Source organism: Falco punctatus (genome assembly GCF_963210335.1).
Source record: "Falco punctatus genome assembly, chromosome: 4".
Taxonomy (NCBI): Eukaryota; Metazoa; Chordata; class Aves; order Falconiformes; family Falconidae; genus Falco; species Falco punctatus.
The window spans coordinates 32,335,604-32,352,167 of NC_137583.1; the positions used below are offsets into that span (position 1 = coordinate 32,335,604).

Here is a 16,564-nt window from a genome sequence, read left to right on the forward strand (position 1 = left end):
TGAAATTTCTCAGCATTTCCTACAAGCCAACAGGGCATACGATGCACGGAGGCAATGAACTGCTTTGAAGGCTGGAGAGCAGCAGAGGTGCTAGGGCACAAAGAATTAATTGAGGATGAAAACTGTCGCACAGATCAGATCCCGAAGGCAGCAATACCTGCTAAGATGAATGCCTTTGTGACACTAGACCTCGCTTTCTGGGAAAAGTTAGTGCATCGCTGCTTGGCCTCACTGCTTGGCCACCACGCCTGGGGGTGGGAGGCCAGGACCGCGTGGAGAGGGAGCCTGGCGGGCGCTCGCCCTCTCGCACCCTTCTCCCGGCTGGCTGCAGCTGGGGTGGGGGTCGGGGTGCCCCCTCGGCCTCGGCACCCCGGCCTCCTCGCGCTCCTGGCTGCATCCCCTATTCCGTGGCTTTTTCGGGCTTTTTGGAGGGAGCGCGGCCGGTCTTGCCCGCGGACGCCCTCCCCTTCCCCCGGTGACACGGCGCTGCCCGCCGCCTGCCCCAGCCCCGGCGGCCCGGCTGCTCCCCCGCGCCGCCTCCGCTCCGCGCCGGCACCGCGCCCCGCTCCGCGCCGGCCGCCGGCCCCCCGCGCCCCCCCGCCGGTACTCACCACTCGGGCTGCTCGGCCGCCCGCGGGTTGAACCTGATGTCGCTGTTGACATTGAAGAGGAGGTCGCCGTCGGCGAGCGGGGGCAGGGCGGCGCGGTAGAGCGGGTGCTGGAAGAGGGCGGCCAGCGGGGCGGCGGCGGCGGCGGCGGGGGGCGGCGGGCGCGGAGCCCCGGGGGCGATCAGCCGCCGCGTCCGCGCCGCCGCCGCTCCCCCGCCTCCCGCGCCGCCGCCCGCCGCCCGCTCCGCCGCTTCCCGCGACTGCGAGGAGAGGTTGGAGCCGGGCTCGGCGCTGAAGTCCTGCAGGATCCGCAGCGTGTGCTTGCTGGGCCAGCGCGGCGCGGCGCGGGGCGGCGCGGCGGCGGGCGGCGGGCAGGAGCAGCCGGGGCGGCCCTCGGTCCCCCGCCGCTCCAGCCGCGGCAGCAGGTCGATCATGATGTGCATGGTGCAGGCGACGAGGAACACCATGAGGATCAGCACCCGGAACTTGCGGACCAGGAGCATTTTCATGGCCGGGGCGGCTAATAAATTACCGGGGGAGGGGGAGGGAGGGGAGGCGGCGGGGTCGGTCGGGAGCGCTTTCGCGGAAAGAGCCCGGGCGGGCGCGGGTCTTCCAGCCCCCCCCCGGGGCTTTAGCTTTCTCCTTTCGGATCGGGAAGCGAGCGATCAAGTCAATAAAGTTATCTCCATAGGCGCCGAGGAATAAACAGGCTAAAAACAATAGGTCCTCATTTCTCAGTATCATCAAGAACTTAGGAGGGGGAGGGAAAAAAAAAAAAAGGAAAAAAAAAATATATCGAAAGAAAAAAGCACCAGACCGAGCCTTTAAAATCAATAGGAAAACAATGCCAGCGGCATCGCGATATATAAAGCCATCTGTTCACGATTTCTCTCTTTTTTTATTACAGGGATCACAACAAATAGAACTGGTTCTTGGAGAGAAACCAGCATGAGACACTAGCTTTGGTTAAATAAAATTTTAAAACAAAGCAAAACAAAAGGATGGGAAGGAGGAAGGGGGAAGAATAATATTAAGAAAACCTGTACGGAAAGGCGACAGAAGAAAAAAAATCATCCATAATATTTGGCTGTGCTGGAAACGCTGACTCCCTTCCTTTGAATTTGACCAGTGATGCAGCAGAAGCGCTCTCCCACTCGCTCTCGCTCCCTCTCTTCTCTGAGACTGTTTAAGAACATTGGCTGGAAAATAATTTTCTTAGAGTGGTTCCAGTTTCTTCATCCATCGCGTCCAGTGCTTGGGAGAGATTAATACGTTCAACTGAGATCGAGTCTGGGTGGCTGCTGTATCCGAGCTGGGCTTTTGCTTTGGCTTTGCTTGGTTTTTTTTGGCTGCAAAACTGTCTGATGGCACAACTGCAACATAAAGGTTAAATATGGCACAGAGAAAAAAAAAAAGGGGGGGGGAGTATTAGAGGAAAGAAACTAATATAAATCGGCAGAGGTTCTTTTCAGTAAAGAGGTCGTGTCTTTGATCTCTGCTGGGTCTTACAGATCTGCCTTTTAGAGAGAGAGAGAAAGGAAGAGAGAAAGGGGGAGAGAAGGGAAGAGGGGGGAGAGATCTTTGGCAGGTGCAGAGTGAAAACCTCTTTCAGCTACACTGAATTCTGGAGACTGGTTGGACTAGTAGCTCTGCAGCTCCAGCTTTCAGTGGGTGTGTTAAATATTATGAGTGAGCCATGATTCCTGCCTTCCTCACGTCATAGTTAGGAGATTGGCTAAATAAACGCTACAGTGATAGTAACAGGAAAACCTCAACCAAAAGCGGGGGGGGGGGATTTTTCCCTTCCTCTCCTCCCTCCTTCCCACCCCTCTTTTCATTCTACTGCAGCTCCAACTGGGGCAAGGAGAGGGCGTCTGTTACACAAAGGTTTGCAAAAAAAAAAAAAAAAAAAAAAAAGAAATACAAACCAAAAAAAAAAAAAAAAGTAGTGCTAGCAGAGAGAGGAATCTGCACTAACAGCATTGCCAAGTATAAGCGCGGTCTGTGTGCCCAGGCTGGGAGCAGCGATTCTGCTCTGTCATTGCCTGGGCTGGAGAGCGGCGGCCGCTCGGTCCCCCTTGCCCCCAGACCCTCGCCGGAGCAAGGTCAACTCGGAAAGCTGCGTGCTCTGCTTCCTCTGGAGGAGGAACAGCCTTTATTTTTAATCCCTGATCCTGTGGGCTGAGATAATCCGTGAGCATGCTGCGGGGTAATCTGCCCTCTCCCCTGCTGCGCTTGGCTGCGCAATCAGCTCTGTAGCTGGGTGGCCTCGTGGCTAATGGAGCTGGTGGTCGCAGGGCCAGGGCAGCCACCGGTGCCCAGGGAGCGCTGTCGATGGTTGTCTGAGGTTGAGGGCAGTCTGGAGGAGGGGAAAGCCACTGTGATGGTCTTCAGGTGGTCAGGCAGGGACGCTCTGGGCTGCTGATAAAATCAGCTTTTAAGTGGGAGGGTCCCCTGGGTGTTACAGTCCTCAGCAGGGCTCAGTTATCGAGCAGGGCTGCAGCAGGACTGAGCAAGGTAATGTGCTTCTGCCTGCCCACCACCACCTTTCCACAAAATCATCTCAACACTGATCTCGCTGGCCCATTTTTCCCTGCATTAAGCGACACTGAAGGTTTTTTTTTTTTCCCAAAAAAACCTATATACTCCCCCCACATACACCCACTCCCAGGCCCCATCCAGCACTGTTCCCTCACTGGGTAAAGCCTTGTGCTTTGCACTCCCTTGAAGCACACCTGTGCACTGTTCCAGTGTCACCATGTTTTGCACAAGGGGAGTCACTGCTTTTCTCCAATGGGAAAAGAAGATTGGGGTAAAAAAAGAGCTGACATGGCCATGATCCTGTGGACTGCTCTGTACCTTTATGGAGGAACAAGACTTGCTGTTCTAGGGGGACCTCTTAGTACCAGGGTTCAGACATACAGCTCACTGTCGACACAAGCGCTTTGATTCCCATGGAAGCCATTATGTCACCCTGGCTCCTTCAAGTACCGGTGTACTTAATCATAGCAAAACATTTTGCTATGGAGCCAGGAGCAAAGCCTTCCATCTTTTCCCACTGTTTCACCAAGATACCTCAGTCCAAGGGCATCTCATCAGTTGACTATGAGGACAGTAACACTGTCTCCCTGTGTGCCACTGCCTCCCACCACACCTCAATAGCAAGTCTGTATGGTTCTGCTTGGGAAACCAAGTTTGATTCACAAGTTAACTATGACTCTATGGAGTGAGCTAAAGTTCAGCTTGTTTTAACCTAGTTTATCAAGTTGGCGGTTTTGGTCCCTCAGGAAGAGCCCTGCAGTTTTGGTTCGCTGGGGAAGCCTGCTGTTGCTGGAAAGGGGTACAATATGTGATGGGGGTACAGCATGAATGGCATGTGGAAGACTATCTGGTCGGGTTTGGTTTGCTGGTTTTTTTTTCCTTTTGCCTGCCTGTGGCTGCAACCTTTACCCTGCTGAGCTTCTGGTGCTGTTGCTTAGGGATGTCAGGTGAACTGAATTATCAATCAAGCCCGAGGAGACAAAAGGAGGCAGGTGGGAGGTGGAGCTGTGGAGGGCAGCAGTCAAAGCCGGTGTTCCAGGAGTGCAGGGTACACAGTTCCCTGTGTATCACTTGTATTCCCTTTGCTGTGGCTTTTTAAGGAGTTCTGTGTGAGTTGCTTGTAGCATTTTGTGTAAGGATAGGTAAGAGCACATTATCTGCTTTAGCATGGTATGGTAGGGTTTGTGGGTTACAGGTTGTAGCTGCATGGATTTTTTTTTTCCTTAGTATTTGGCCTACCAAAGCTTAAGGCTATGGTATTACATGGGGAGTGAGCCTTAACAGGTATGATGAAGAGAAAGCTGTAAATTACTTAGATGAGTTGTGTAAATTAAAGTTGTTTGAATGCATCTATGACTTTGTGGTAACGGAACATTGTATCAAACATTGTAATTCCACATGCAAGACTTATAAAAGTGAGATTAGCTTTGAAATGTAAGCAACTAAGTGTAATTAATTACATGGTTTTCAAAAGGTGAAATAACAGCACTGTGAACAAATAACTGATTCCTTGAAACTGCGTATTTGTTCCTATCAGTATGATCTCTGGGGCATATTGGCTATCTAGTTAAGTATGATTTCATCTAAATTGTGTCTGCCTGTGAACTGAATCTGCCTGTCTTCCATAAGCTTTTTGTTCCTTGAACCTCTCAAACATTTGAGTTTTTCATTAGAAGATGGGAGATTGGATGTACCCTATTCCCCTCTATAAGGTACCAGTGTGGACAAGTTTTGCCAGGACCAAAGTTCCCTAGAGTACTGCTAAAGGAGAGCTGTCTCATCTCTCTGCACTTTCTCTCACATTCCTCCATTTTGTGGGATTCAGAAGAACTGAGTCCCACTTCTGAAAGATTTTATTTACTACTTCTGGGGGGAGCTTTTTTATAGTGTAAGTAGCACCCATGTGCTACCAAAGTGAAAATGTTGAAACAGCAAGTGTTGCCTGGTGGAAAAATCTGTGATGACGTGCAATGGCGTTATGGCTCTAATGGCCTGCAGCTGATGGTTTTGACCTGCCCACCAATGGCCACCTCACACCTGTCCACTGGATAAGCAGTAACACCTGCTTTTAACAAGACTGATTAAAAAGGCCAACGGGGTCTTTCAATGCATTGTTCTCAGCTATCCCTCATCCTCTGGTGATTTAGGATGGAAAGTGCTGGTAACCAAGATGTGGGCAGCTCCTGATGTGATCCTCCCTTGTACCTCCTGTGGTCACTTGGGCTGGTGCAACTCTTATGTTGACAAGGGGGTGGCTCTCAGCTCTGGTCCCAGCCTCCTCAAAGTCTTGGGAAATGTCTTACCAATTGGTTAACTTGGGCTGCCTTCAGTGTGAAGTCCTCTGTTCCTGTTGGCAGTCTGCAGGTATATTTTTTCCTTAAATTGCCTGATACCTTTCAGGCTTCAGTCTTTCCCAGCAGGGCTGAGCAGATGCTATTACCTGAATCAGATTTTTTTTGTTGTTGTTGTCTTCGTCAATGCCATAAAGCAAGCCTTAAAGGAAAATATCATCAGATAATTATTTGTTTCTCAACTTCAGTATCTATAAACACCTTTACCTATCGATGTGGTCATATGTGAGCTAAGATGTACTGGCTAGTTGGCAAACACTGGCAGGGAGTGAGCTTGTGGCTTTGCTTCGGAGTAAGGAGTAATGTGTAATTCTGTTTCCTGAGCTTTCCTTCCTCCATCCTGGAGATTGTCTGTTAATGATCAGCACCAGTAGTATGTTACAGCCCCTCTGTGTCTCCAAGCTGTGCTGATTGGTAAAGCAAGGGAATGAAGCCAAGACACATCTAGCTTTTCCCTCTCCTGTGTGGGCTCCATCTCTGGCACATCTCCACACAAGGAGGATACCAGCCTCCCTCCTTTCCCGTTGATCTTTCCCATGAAGAGGTGCAAGAATAAACCCTGTTCTTGTTTTGGAGACACTGTGCCTTCAGTGTGAGTGAAGGGGCTCCTCCCACCATCTGTTTAGGAACACAAGTAAGTGACAATCTCATGTTCGCATTCCTGTGGTGGCCCTGTGGATCTGGCAGGGAGCCTGGTGTTTGGGCCAGGCTGGAGATGGGAACCTGAATGTCTGCGGGCTTGGGAGGGCTGAGGTGGCTTGTGGTCAGGAAGTGACACACTATAGATGCGTGAAGCCACTGAGATAAGTCAGGAGCTGGGCTACAAGTCAGGATAGCTTGGAAAGTGGGAAGCAGGTACGAGGTAAGGAGCAGGGAGGCTCGGGGACCAGGTCTGAGGACTACCAAGCTGGGTGCAGCTTTCCAGGACAGCCCCATGGCTGACTCTGGGCAAGTGTGATCTAGGTACAGGAGAGCTTTTGTGTTTGTGCTGGCATCTGGAGTGTGTGTGACCCACCCCCAGTACGGAATGGTTCCCTTTTCCTGCAGCTAGGGAAGAAATGGGGATTTGCATCCAGCCAGCTGGAGTTCAGCTCTACCTCCCTGTCTGTGTACCTTGATGATTTGGCCCCTTTTCTTCCAGCACAAGCGCAGCATTTGCATGCCAGTTAGCTTACTCTGGTTTCAAACATTTGTCTTCAAGACTTGGAGTTGGTAGGGAAACCAAACCTCTTGGTAACTGCTGACTGTTGTTCAACCTTTTCTTCAAACAAACTTTTAACCACAGAACTTGTGTGCGTGGAGCCAGAGGGTCTGTGTAATAATGCCTGATTTCTGTAGTCTCAGATGTTAGTTGCTTGTTGTTTTACTTCCTAAGGCCTTGGGCTCAGTAAGCAAAATGTAAATATTTCTCCCTATCTAAACTTCTGTGTCTTCATATGGAATTCCAGTATATGAGAAAGGGTTTTCATTTCTGCTGTGCTATGTGTTGGACCAGCATTACCCCTATAATTGCTGGTATTATGTAAACAAGGAAATAATAAGTTGTTAATGGAATATTATGACATTAAGTTATTGCATAGAGCTCACTTCAGTAATTTCAATGAAATCAAGTCCCTTACATCAACTCTTTATTATTTTTATTTTTTTTGGCCATTGAATATAAAATATCTTTCCTCTGTTTCCTTGGAAGTATTTGAATGTTAACTGAAACTTCATGTTGAATTACTGCAATCATAAGCCAAGATTGCTTTGGATCTAACAGGCTTTTTAATTTGATATTACAAATTAACACAAAGTGCTTTTTTTGCATGTTCTACCTTTGCTTTTATTTAATAATACAATTAAGAATTCAGGAGTGGTTATTGTCGTATACCCTGGCATTTCTTCATTGTTCTGTGCATGAATTAATAGCTTATCTACTGGTGAAATCTGTATAGATGTTTATTTTCCCCATTTTTGTCTGCCTGCCTCACTGAGCAGCGACAATGGTCAGTGTACGTGTTAATGTACTCAGGTAAATAAATGAAGCATGGTTTTGGGTGAGTAAACATCCCCCGCTATTTTTCTGTGTAACGGTTTACAGCCTTCTGATGTAAAGCCTGAATGTAGCTGGGAAAACTGTAAGTCAGGCCTGATTGCACATTTTCAATCAACATAATATTTTTATTGTTACTTCTAGTGGAAAAATGGATTTTTCCTTTCTGGAAACCTCTGTCTATGATGCTGGAAGTCCTGAGGGCATCGCATGCCTTGCCTGGCCCCTGTGGTGTTGCTGCCTAGGGTGCTCTTTCTGCTCTCCCTCTTTCCTCCCTCTGAAGATTCATGTGCTGACCCAATTTATTGGTGCTTTGCCTTATGAACTCAGATCACACTGGCAGTCTAATGGGTACTGCATATTAACCTCCCACACTGTGAAAATCCCCTTTATTGCTAAGGGTTGTGCTTGATACTGAACAGAAGGCAATTCCATAAGCTTTATTTCAGAGTCAACTTCTTGTTGGTGGGTGAAGGATCAGTGATACCTGTTTGTGGTGATGTGCTAATATATTTTTTTGAACAAATAAAGCAAGCTAATGTTGTCTTGGTTGCCTGTCAGCCCAGGATTTTGTTAGCTATGTGAAATTTTTTTACCAAGTCTCCTCCAAATGAAACAGGCAGTGTGGCCAGCCATTCCTTCCTGTAATGGTTTTGCTGAGGTTGACTGGAGGGGCATTGAGCTACAAGCTTGATCTAAGTAGTGATGAAAGGAGGGACATGTAATTGGCTTTCCCCGTTACCAGCAGAGCGGGCTGGTACTGTCAAATCAACACAGCTGGGCAAAGGAGCAGCTTGTCCTGGAAATGTATCCCCAGCCTCAACTGATTTCAGAAAGCCAAAGCTTCCAGCTCCAGCCTCTTGCTTTGAGTATTCTCATTCTTTCACTTGGGATATGGTATTCTGGATGATCCCAAAATCCAGGGATTGCTTGATAAACCTGTTGAAAGCAGAGAACTCCTCATTATATTAAGGCAATGAAACAGAAGGCTTTTCCCTGCCTGTTTATTGCTCCTCAGCTGTTGCTGCTGCAGATCAAGGGTTAGTTCCTCAGCTGGTCTTGATTTCAATGAAATGCCATCTAATTATATCAGCTGAGGATCTGGTCTACAATGCTTAATTCTTCCATTGGCTGGAACAAAGAGCTGCCTGGCAATGCAAGGACAAAACCTGTTACTGTTGTTGCTAAAGCAATGTGATTGCCTGGGGAGGGACTGCATTTGCTCTAGTTGTTCAAGTGAGGTAGTGATCTTGCATGTAGCTACATTAGAGGGGCTGGAAAATTAAGCAGTAGGGTGTCATGAAGAAAACTAGCTGTTAGGAGGCTGTGTTCTTATATAAAAGTGATTATTTAAACTAAGTCAAAACAAATTATCTTGATGTGCATGACATGCGAGCATGTACTACTTCAGTTATCGTAATTTCATCACCCTATAACAACTGATTCCTTCAAAAAGAACTGTGATCAAATAACCTGTATTCCTTGTGGACTTTGAGTTCAGGTAATAGCACATGAATCCTTTTCAAGTGTATAAAACACGGCTTGCTAAATTACACATAAAATCCTTTTGCAGATTCATTGAAACTGATGGAGCTACACAATTTATGCCTGGAGAAAATGTGTCCTGGTGCTAAAACAAGATGTAGTTACACATACACACAGGAAGCTTCTGCATGCTGCAGCGTGCAGTCACACACGGACCCATTTGACTGCATACAAAGACATAAACGCATGCACACATGAACAGTTTAATTGTACACTGAAGAAGCTCTTCTGGGAATTCTTTTTTTGTTGCTGTCTAATTTTGATTTGTATGGATGTTTTGACGACTTAGCTTGAGCTTTTTTCCTCTTGACTGGCTAAATTTTCAATCAGATAATTTAAAAAAAAAATGAGGAAGTAAGAGCAAACCACAAAGACATTTTAAGCATGCCACAGCCTGAAATAGAAATTAAAATACTAATAAAAAAAAAACCTCGTGGGAGAGTCTTACAAGTAGGCAGTGTAACCTAACAGGCTGCGAATTACGCTGCCCCAGGAGACACCAGGACTCTTCCCAACCTGGATGTTCCCTGACTATGTGATGCTGAAAAGTTGCTTCAGTGCTCTTTCCTCATCCAATGGGGAGGGATACCCTAGAGCATTTCAGATCTATTAATAAAAGCCAGCACAGGACAGAGACAGTGATGATCTTTTAGGTCTCAGTTCTTTGGAGAATAGTGCATACTCCTGACTTCAATCCCACAAGAAACTATAACTCTTAAGAATATTCTGTAGAGGAGGGTCTGAAACATCAGGATTTCAGGTGAGTCCTTGAGTCATGAAAACGCCTTGAACTCAGTGGTGTCCTTATGTATATGAGCAGTCGTGTATCCCCAAGGACAGCGTGATGCGACTGCACATGCAAAGCACAGTCAGTCTCTGAGCAGGGTTTGTGAGAGCACCCTTGCACCGACTCTTCCTCACTCTCCCCTACTCTCCTGTGGTTTTGTTGCGTACTGTCCTTAAAATGTTTTTCCAAACACTGTTCAGACACAATCACAGATCTGCCTCTGGTGATTTGATATTAAAGATGCTGAAAACATTGACCATGGAGGATTCCTGTGCAATAGTTGTCACTTAAAAATAAATCTGTCTTTTTTTTCCTCCAGCAGCTGATGATATTTTTGTTGTCTAATTGAGCCTTGCCATAAAACTTTCTGCAAGCTTAGGGAAAGGCATGTGAAAGGCAGGTGTCTGCAAAGGGTGCTGGAGTTTCCAACAGCCCTTTTTCTTTCCCACCTCATGAATGGTTGCTTAGGTGATAGTGAAAACATAATTTTGTAAAAAAAAAAAAAAAAAGTGTGAAACTAACTTCTCAGTGTTCCTAGTCCCTAAAAATTTTTTTTTTTTAAAGTCTAATTAGCTTGGTGTGAGGTTCCTTTCCAAAGAATCGCCCTGTGGGTCGGGCTTCTCCTTGCCTGGCTCTGCTGGGGTGTCTGGGTCCTGCTGAGGCAGCAGCTCTGATCCCAGCCCGAACAGTTCCTACCCTGAGATCTGAATTAAACCATTCCAGCCTGACTTAAGGTGGTCCCAGGACTGGCTTGGCCTTTCCCTTGATGAAGGTGCAGGGAGCCTGCTGTTGGCTTGCTGAAGGAGGTGGTGAGGGTCTCTGTTTGCCTCCCTCCACCCCATCAGCAGGATGGGGGTTCCTGGAACCACTCTGAAGTGTTTTTCACTCTTTTGGTCCTAAATTTGTCTTTCTTTCCCTAAGGGTTTTTTCACACTAACTTCCTTGGGTTGTTCTATTGATATGCTGCAGTAGTAAACTCCAGGGATTAAATACGGTTATTTTGCATATGCCATTGGAGGTGGGAGGATATGTGTAGCCCTCGCAGTGAAGCAGCAGTGCTGTTATGAGGGAGGGATGATCTATGAGTATGGGAGTGTGTCGGGGTGCTGGGGGCAGGTTAGTTTTCTGGTGCTCTTATTTCTTGTTAGGTTTTGGGCTTCTCCAAGGGATGGGCTCGAACACCTGAGACAGCTTAGGTGTCTGAGCTGGAAACATAATTGCCATAGACTCCCTTGTTACTCAGCCCTAATTGCCTTTGGGGTTGTCATTTAGTGGAGAGAGACCAACTGTAGGTTTCCGTGCATAAGTTGGAGTAATAAGACTTGATTTATCTGCTCCATCTCTTCAGAGAGGGAATGCTTTGAGGCAGGGGCTATCCTTTATTCTCTGTTTGTACAGTGCCTACAGCAAGAGAGCAGTGTCCTCGGGTGGAATACAGGTTAGAAAAAGGATGGAGATAATATATATGCACAGTGCCTCTAATCCAGTAGTGAAAGCAGTTGCTCACTTGCCTTCTCTGCTGGAAGATAAAAACTTTGGGCAGTTGCCAAAAAATGTGTCAAGGTTATAACTCTCGGGTGGGCTGCAAACATGGATGTCAGACATGCGAAGTGGAAGGAGTTTCAAGTGCAGGCTTTTTCCTTCTCTGGTTCTTTGAAGGCTGAGGTAACTTTAAAAAGGAGAAAAAAAAAGGTTTCCATGGAAATTTTTGAAACCAAAGGAACGAACATTAGTGTGTGCTTTGTTCTGTGTTCTTCTACAGCTGATAGAAGTCACAGTGTAAACGGACCGAACTGCTGAGTGACCTTTAACAAAACCAGATAGGAAGCCTTTGTTGTTGTTGTCAGTAGTGGTGGTGATTTCTGTTTTTTTTTAAAAAAAAAGGTAAGTAGTGTCTTTCAGTGAAGTGATTCACTAGTTTTAACTGAAACTTTGCGACAGGGTCATGGTGACAAGATAGAGATTGCAGTGAGTAACAAGGCTCAATCAATTATTGACTAGCCCATCTCAGCACCTTTTTCTTTGCTGGCAAAATGTCATGACCTTTGTATGCAGAGCTGAGCCTGCAGGAACCAAGCATTGACCATTCTGGGTCTCGCTGAGAAATGAACATTTTCTTGGTAGAAAGTGAATTGAATTCTCTCCTTGTGAAGCTCTTCCTATTATGTGGCTGGCTGCTCAGATTGCTGTCCTTTCTCATAGGAAAACATGCAGAATAGGTACAAGCCAGCACAGTGGCTGTTGTATTGTAAAATATTTGAGAACCTGAACTAAAGCCAGCTAGAGCAGGGCTAGTGTGGCCCAGATTTCAGATGGGGCCCTTTAGACATGACTGCCATACATGCAAATGCTAATACGGTGACTCATAAATATGAATACTTCTTCAAATGGCCTATCTGCTATTTCTCCTGGAGCTAATAGTTTCAAGAGAACAAGGAGTTTGTAGTAACAGTGGCTGCAAAGCTCTGCTATGCTCACATTTTGCTGTGTGAAGTTATGCCTCTCCTTTCCAGCTGTCTGCAAATACAGGTTGTACCCTTCTGGCAGGATGGTCAGGGCAGAGGGACTGGGCTTCTCTGTGCTTTTTGCATAGGTGTTACTCCTTTCAGCACTGATGTAGCCAGAAATCTCTGAAAATTGCTAATGCTTGAGATCCCCAGTGTGCCATGCTCCTGGAGCTCCTTGCCTTGATGTGATGGGGAAGAGGCTGTTGCAGCTGGATCAGTTCCCCTTAGGCCAAGGTGGCAGTAAAACCTGGCTGACCTCCTTGTTTGCTTGCTGAAGTCAACAGAAGCTGTGATATGGATCTTCTAGCTTGGCAGTCTGATATTCAAGGACTGAACAGATTGAACTGAAAGGCTGGTGAAGCCCTTCCACGTAATGCCATCACCAGGAGTAGAGGTCCTGCTCAGCTTGTGGCTGAGACCTTTACATAGCACCATCATTGTGAGCAGAGGTCCTGGTCAACACTTTGCTGGACTAAGTTCTGCAAGACCCACATTAGTATTAGAGACATTCATATAATGGAAGTCCACAAAGATTTTTGTGCATGTTAACAATAAGGTCCACTTTAGAATTCCAGTCTACAAATGGAAATGAGGTAGGTAAGTCAAGTGCTAGGGGTAATAAAGTGAAAATTAAACTAATATTTGTATTTAGTTAAGATGTGGAGTGATGAAATAAGGTTTCTGGTATCTGATTGCTTCTGTGCCACAGATAACAAATAAGCCAGCAAGAAAAATAAAAATTGCATGAAGAGCAAAGTAACAGCAAATCCAAAAATGCTTCAAAGACAGCATGTTGAAACTGGTAGGGTGTTTTTTTTTAAAATAAAAAAGCTTTTGGAAAGAAACATTAAAAGGATAAACATCAAAGGAAGAACAAAAGGAATTAAGGACAAATAAATTGAAGAACAAAATTATGAAGCAAAAGAACCAAATGTCTTATACAGAAGGACTGAAAACGAAGGACATGAAGAAATAATGAAACAAGGGAATAACTAACAAAGAGTATGAGATGCAGCTTTAAGTATCATTTGCATAGGTGCTAACAGTCCAATATGAACAAGTTGTACTTCCTATTTTATTTCATTTACTTTATTGTTCCTTAACACAGAAGATAATTATAGTTTCTTTCTAATAATAATTACAGGTAGGGTATGGCTTCCACCTCTAGTCTCTAGGAATAACACAGAAATAGCACTATGGGTTGTCAAGAACTGCTTGGAGGCTTTGTTTTGTGGCAGAAGCGGGCAGGGGGTTGCAGATGGCAAAGGGCAGAGGACTGGTATGTGCTTGAGTTTGAGTAGGACTTGGGTGTGTGTAACTGTAGGGTGAAGGCTGCGAGAGGATGGGTAGGAGGCTGCTTTCCCTAGGGAGTCTTCAGTGGAGGTCTGACAACGTGCAACTTCTCCCATCTGCTGTGTACAGATTGGTGCAGAAGAACACATGAAGTACCACTGCCAATAAAGTCCAAAGGGTTACATATGCCCTAAGGAAGATGCTCTTCCCCATACTCTTGGCATGTAGCTGTTACTTAAACTTCATGTGGAGGTCAGTGTGTAAATCTGGGCCAAACAGTCCTGCTGTGCATCTGCTCCAGATGTGCTCCCCCTGCACCAATACTCAGGGCATGGTGATGGCAGCACTGGGGTAAGGGGTGAGGCTTGTGGCGGGTGGATGGTGTGTAACAGATGCCCAAGCACGCTCTAGGGTGAGACTATTCCAAAGGCAGCACAGAAATCACAGAGCTTAATCACTCTGTTTTCCACCTGGTTTTGTGTTATAAACCTGTGGCAAAATGGGAGTGAAATGGCCAATGGATCTCATGAGTCCAGCCAGACCCAAACTGTTTTCTTTGTAAAGGACTTCAAAGAAGCCAGCTGAACCTCCTACTCCACGCTTGGTCTGGCATTTTGGTTTAGTCTCAGAAGGGAGGTGTTGGTATTGCTGCAAAACAGTTCAGGAGGGGTGAGGACACTGGAAGTCACTGAGGTACCAATAGCCTGGGGTGGGTTGACCCTGGCTGGATGCCAGGAACTCACCAAAGCTGCTCTATCGCTCCCCTCCTTGGCGGATGGGGTAGAGAAAATCTAACAAAAAGCTTGTGGGTCAGTAAGGAGAGGGAGAGATCACTTGCTAATTACTGTCATGGGCAAAACGTACTCAGCTTGGGGAAATTGGTTCAGTTTATTACCAGTCAAATCAGAGTAGGATAATGAAAAATAAAACCAAATCTTAAAAATATCTTCCTCCCACCCCTTCCTTCTCTGGCTCAACTTCACTCCCCATTTTCTCTCCCTCCTCCCAGGCAGTGGTGCAAGGGGATGGGGAATGGGGGTTGTGGTCAGCTCATCACACTGCCCCAGCCTGGGTCCCATCCGTGGGGTGCAGCCCTTCAGGAACAGGCTGCTCCAGCCTGGGCCCCCGCGGGGTCACAAGCCCGGCCAGCAAACCTGCTCCAGCCTGGGCCCCTCTCTCCATGAGCCCACGGGTCCTGCCGGGAGCTGCTCCAGCGTGGGCTTCCCATGGGGTCACAGCCTCCTTCGGGCACCCACCTGCTCCGGCATGGGGTCCTCCATGGGCTGCAGGTGGGGATCTGCCCCCCCCCCCCCCCCCCCCCCCCGTTAACCTCCATGGGCTGGAGGCACAGCCTGCCTCTCCATGGGCTTCCCTCGGGCTGCCAGGGAGTCCCTGCTCCGGCACCTGGAGCCCCTCTGCCTCCTCCTGCGCTGCCCTGGGGGCCGCAGGGCCGCTGCTTTCACACATTCTCTTCTGGCTGCAGTTGCTGCTGCGCAGGTTTCTTTCCCCGCTTCTTAATACATTAACCCAGAGGTGCTGCTGCAGTTACTGATGGCCTTGGCCAGTGGTGGGTCTACCTTGGAGCTGGATGGCACTGGCTCCATCAGATTTAGGGGAAGCCTCCAGCAGCTTCTCACAGAAGACCCTGTAGCCCCCACCCCCCATTAGCAAAACCTTGTAATGCAAACCCAATATATAACCTTGCTCCACAGGGAAACAGTGGCTGTTTGTATGCCCCTGTAGCCCCTCTTGTGCCATTAAACTTATAGATGCTGTGTTCTGGTGCAGCTGCTCATCTGCTATTTCATTGCTGTGGCAGCAAGGAAGGGGTGAAGGCTGCAAGCGCCTTCCTGTTTGTGCCGCACAGTTAGTGCCATCTGAAGTAATTCAGTTCTTCACTTACTGGCACCTGACAGCCAGAAGGGTTGAGAAACAAACGGCAGAAAAGGAGAGCAATGAGGAAAAAAGGACTGAGGCTTAGAGAGGTGAGAGACACAGAAGCGGCAATCGCTTCTGAAGTCTTTTAATAGAAAGGTCTGTGGAAAATTATTTTCTCCTTTTCTTTGCTCTCCAGACCCCAGTGTTCAAAGGGCAGGCGGTGACTCCGATTGCTGCCAGCTGGATCCTCCAGAAGCGCTATTCTTTTGACTTGGGCAGGCTAACACCAGTAGTGGGAGAAGTTGCCCTGGGTGCTGAATATGCACATTTGCATTCTTGAAACCAAAGCTGAACTTTTATTTGGCCTTTCTGAGTCATGATTACAAATAAATAAATAAATGCAGGAATCACAGTTGTGGGGAAAAGCAAGAGAATCAGCTTTCTGGCACAAACATATGCAAGCCATATTTCTCCAACAATAATTTCCCATGGAAGTTTAACCTCTGAAGGACACCAGAGTTAAATGGAGCTGTAGGTTTTGTAACATAAGATGGTATTGTCAGTCCGGCAAGCCTGATAGCCATAGAGTGGTAACACAATATGAAAGAAGCAGTACGCCCGTATTTAGAGCAAAAAAGACAAGGAGCTCTTCCCAGAGTCTGCATTAATGCTGCCATTCCTGTGTGACTATGGCCATGTCATTTAATTGCATTGCATCATCGGAAAATGGGTGTGAAATTAATACCATATGCAGCCAGCATATAAAGGCCAGGGGAATAAATCATAGTGAGAGAAGATCACATTGTCCTTAAAGAGGGAAAAATCTGAGACTGTGCATCTGAAACAACTGTACTTTCTCATCTGCCCAGTGGGTGAGTGGGCACATGGTGAGCACTTGCCCTGCTTGGGGTGAGGGAACCTGATGGCATCTGTGTGTCATGACCTCCCACAGGCAGTAGGTGACCCTCCCAGCTCACCCTGTTGAGGACTGTCCCCTCATGGCAGTGGGCTGGGACCTA

The 16,564-nt window shown here is 47.2% G+C and overlaps 1 protein-coding gene across 1 annotated transcript in view; it reads right to left on the minus strand.

Moving 5' to 3' along the window:
- Positions 1–14,946, minus strand: part of FAM20C (FAM20C golgi associated secretory pathway kinase) — a 73,286-nt gene extending 58,340 nt beyond the window's left edge. The window contains exon 1 of the mRNA XM_080382427.1: positions 612–14,946. Coding sequence (XP_080238553.1) covers positions 612–1,117 — 506 coding nt within the window. The 5' untranslated portion in view covers positions 1,118–14,946. The remainder of the gene's footprint in view (positions 1–611) is intronic.
- Positions 14,947–16,564: the final 1,618 nt, after the last annotated feature.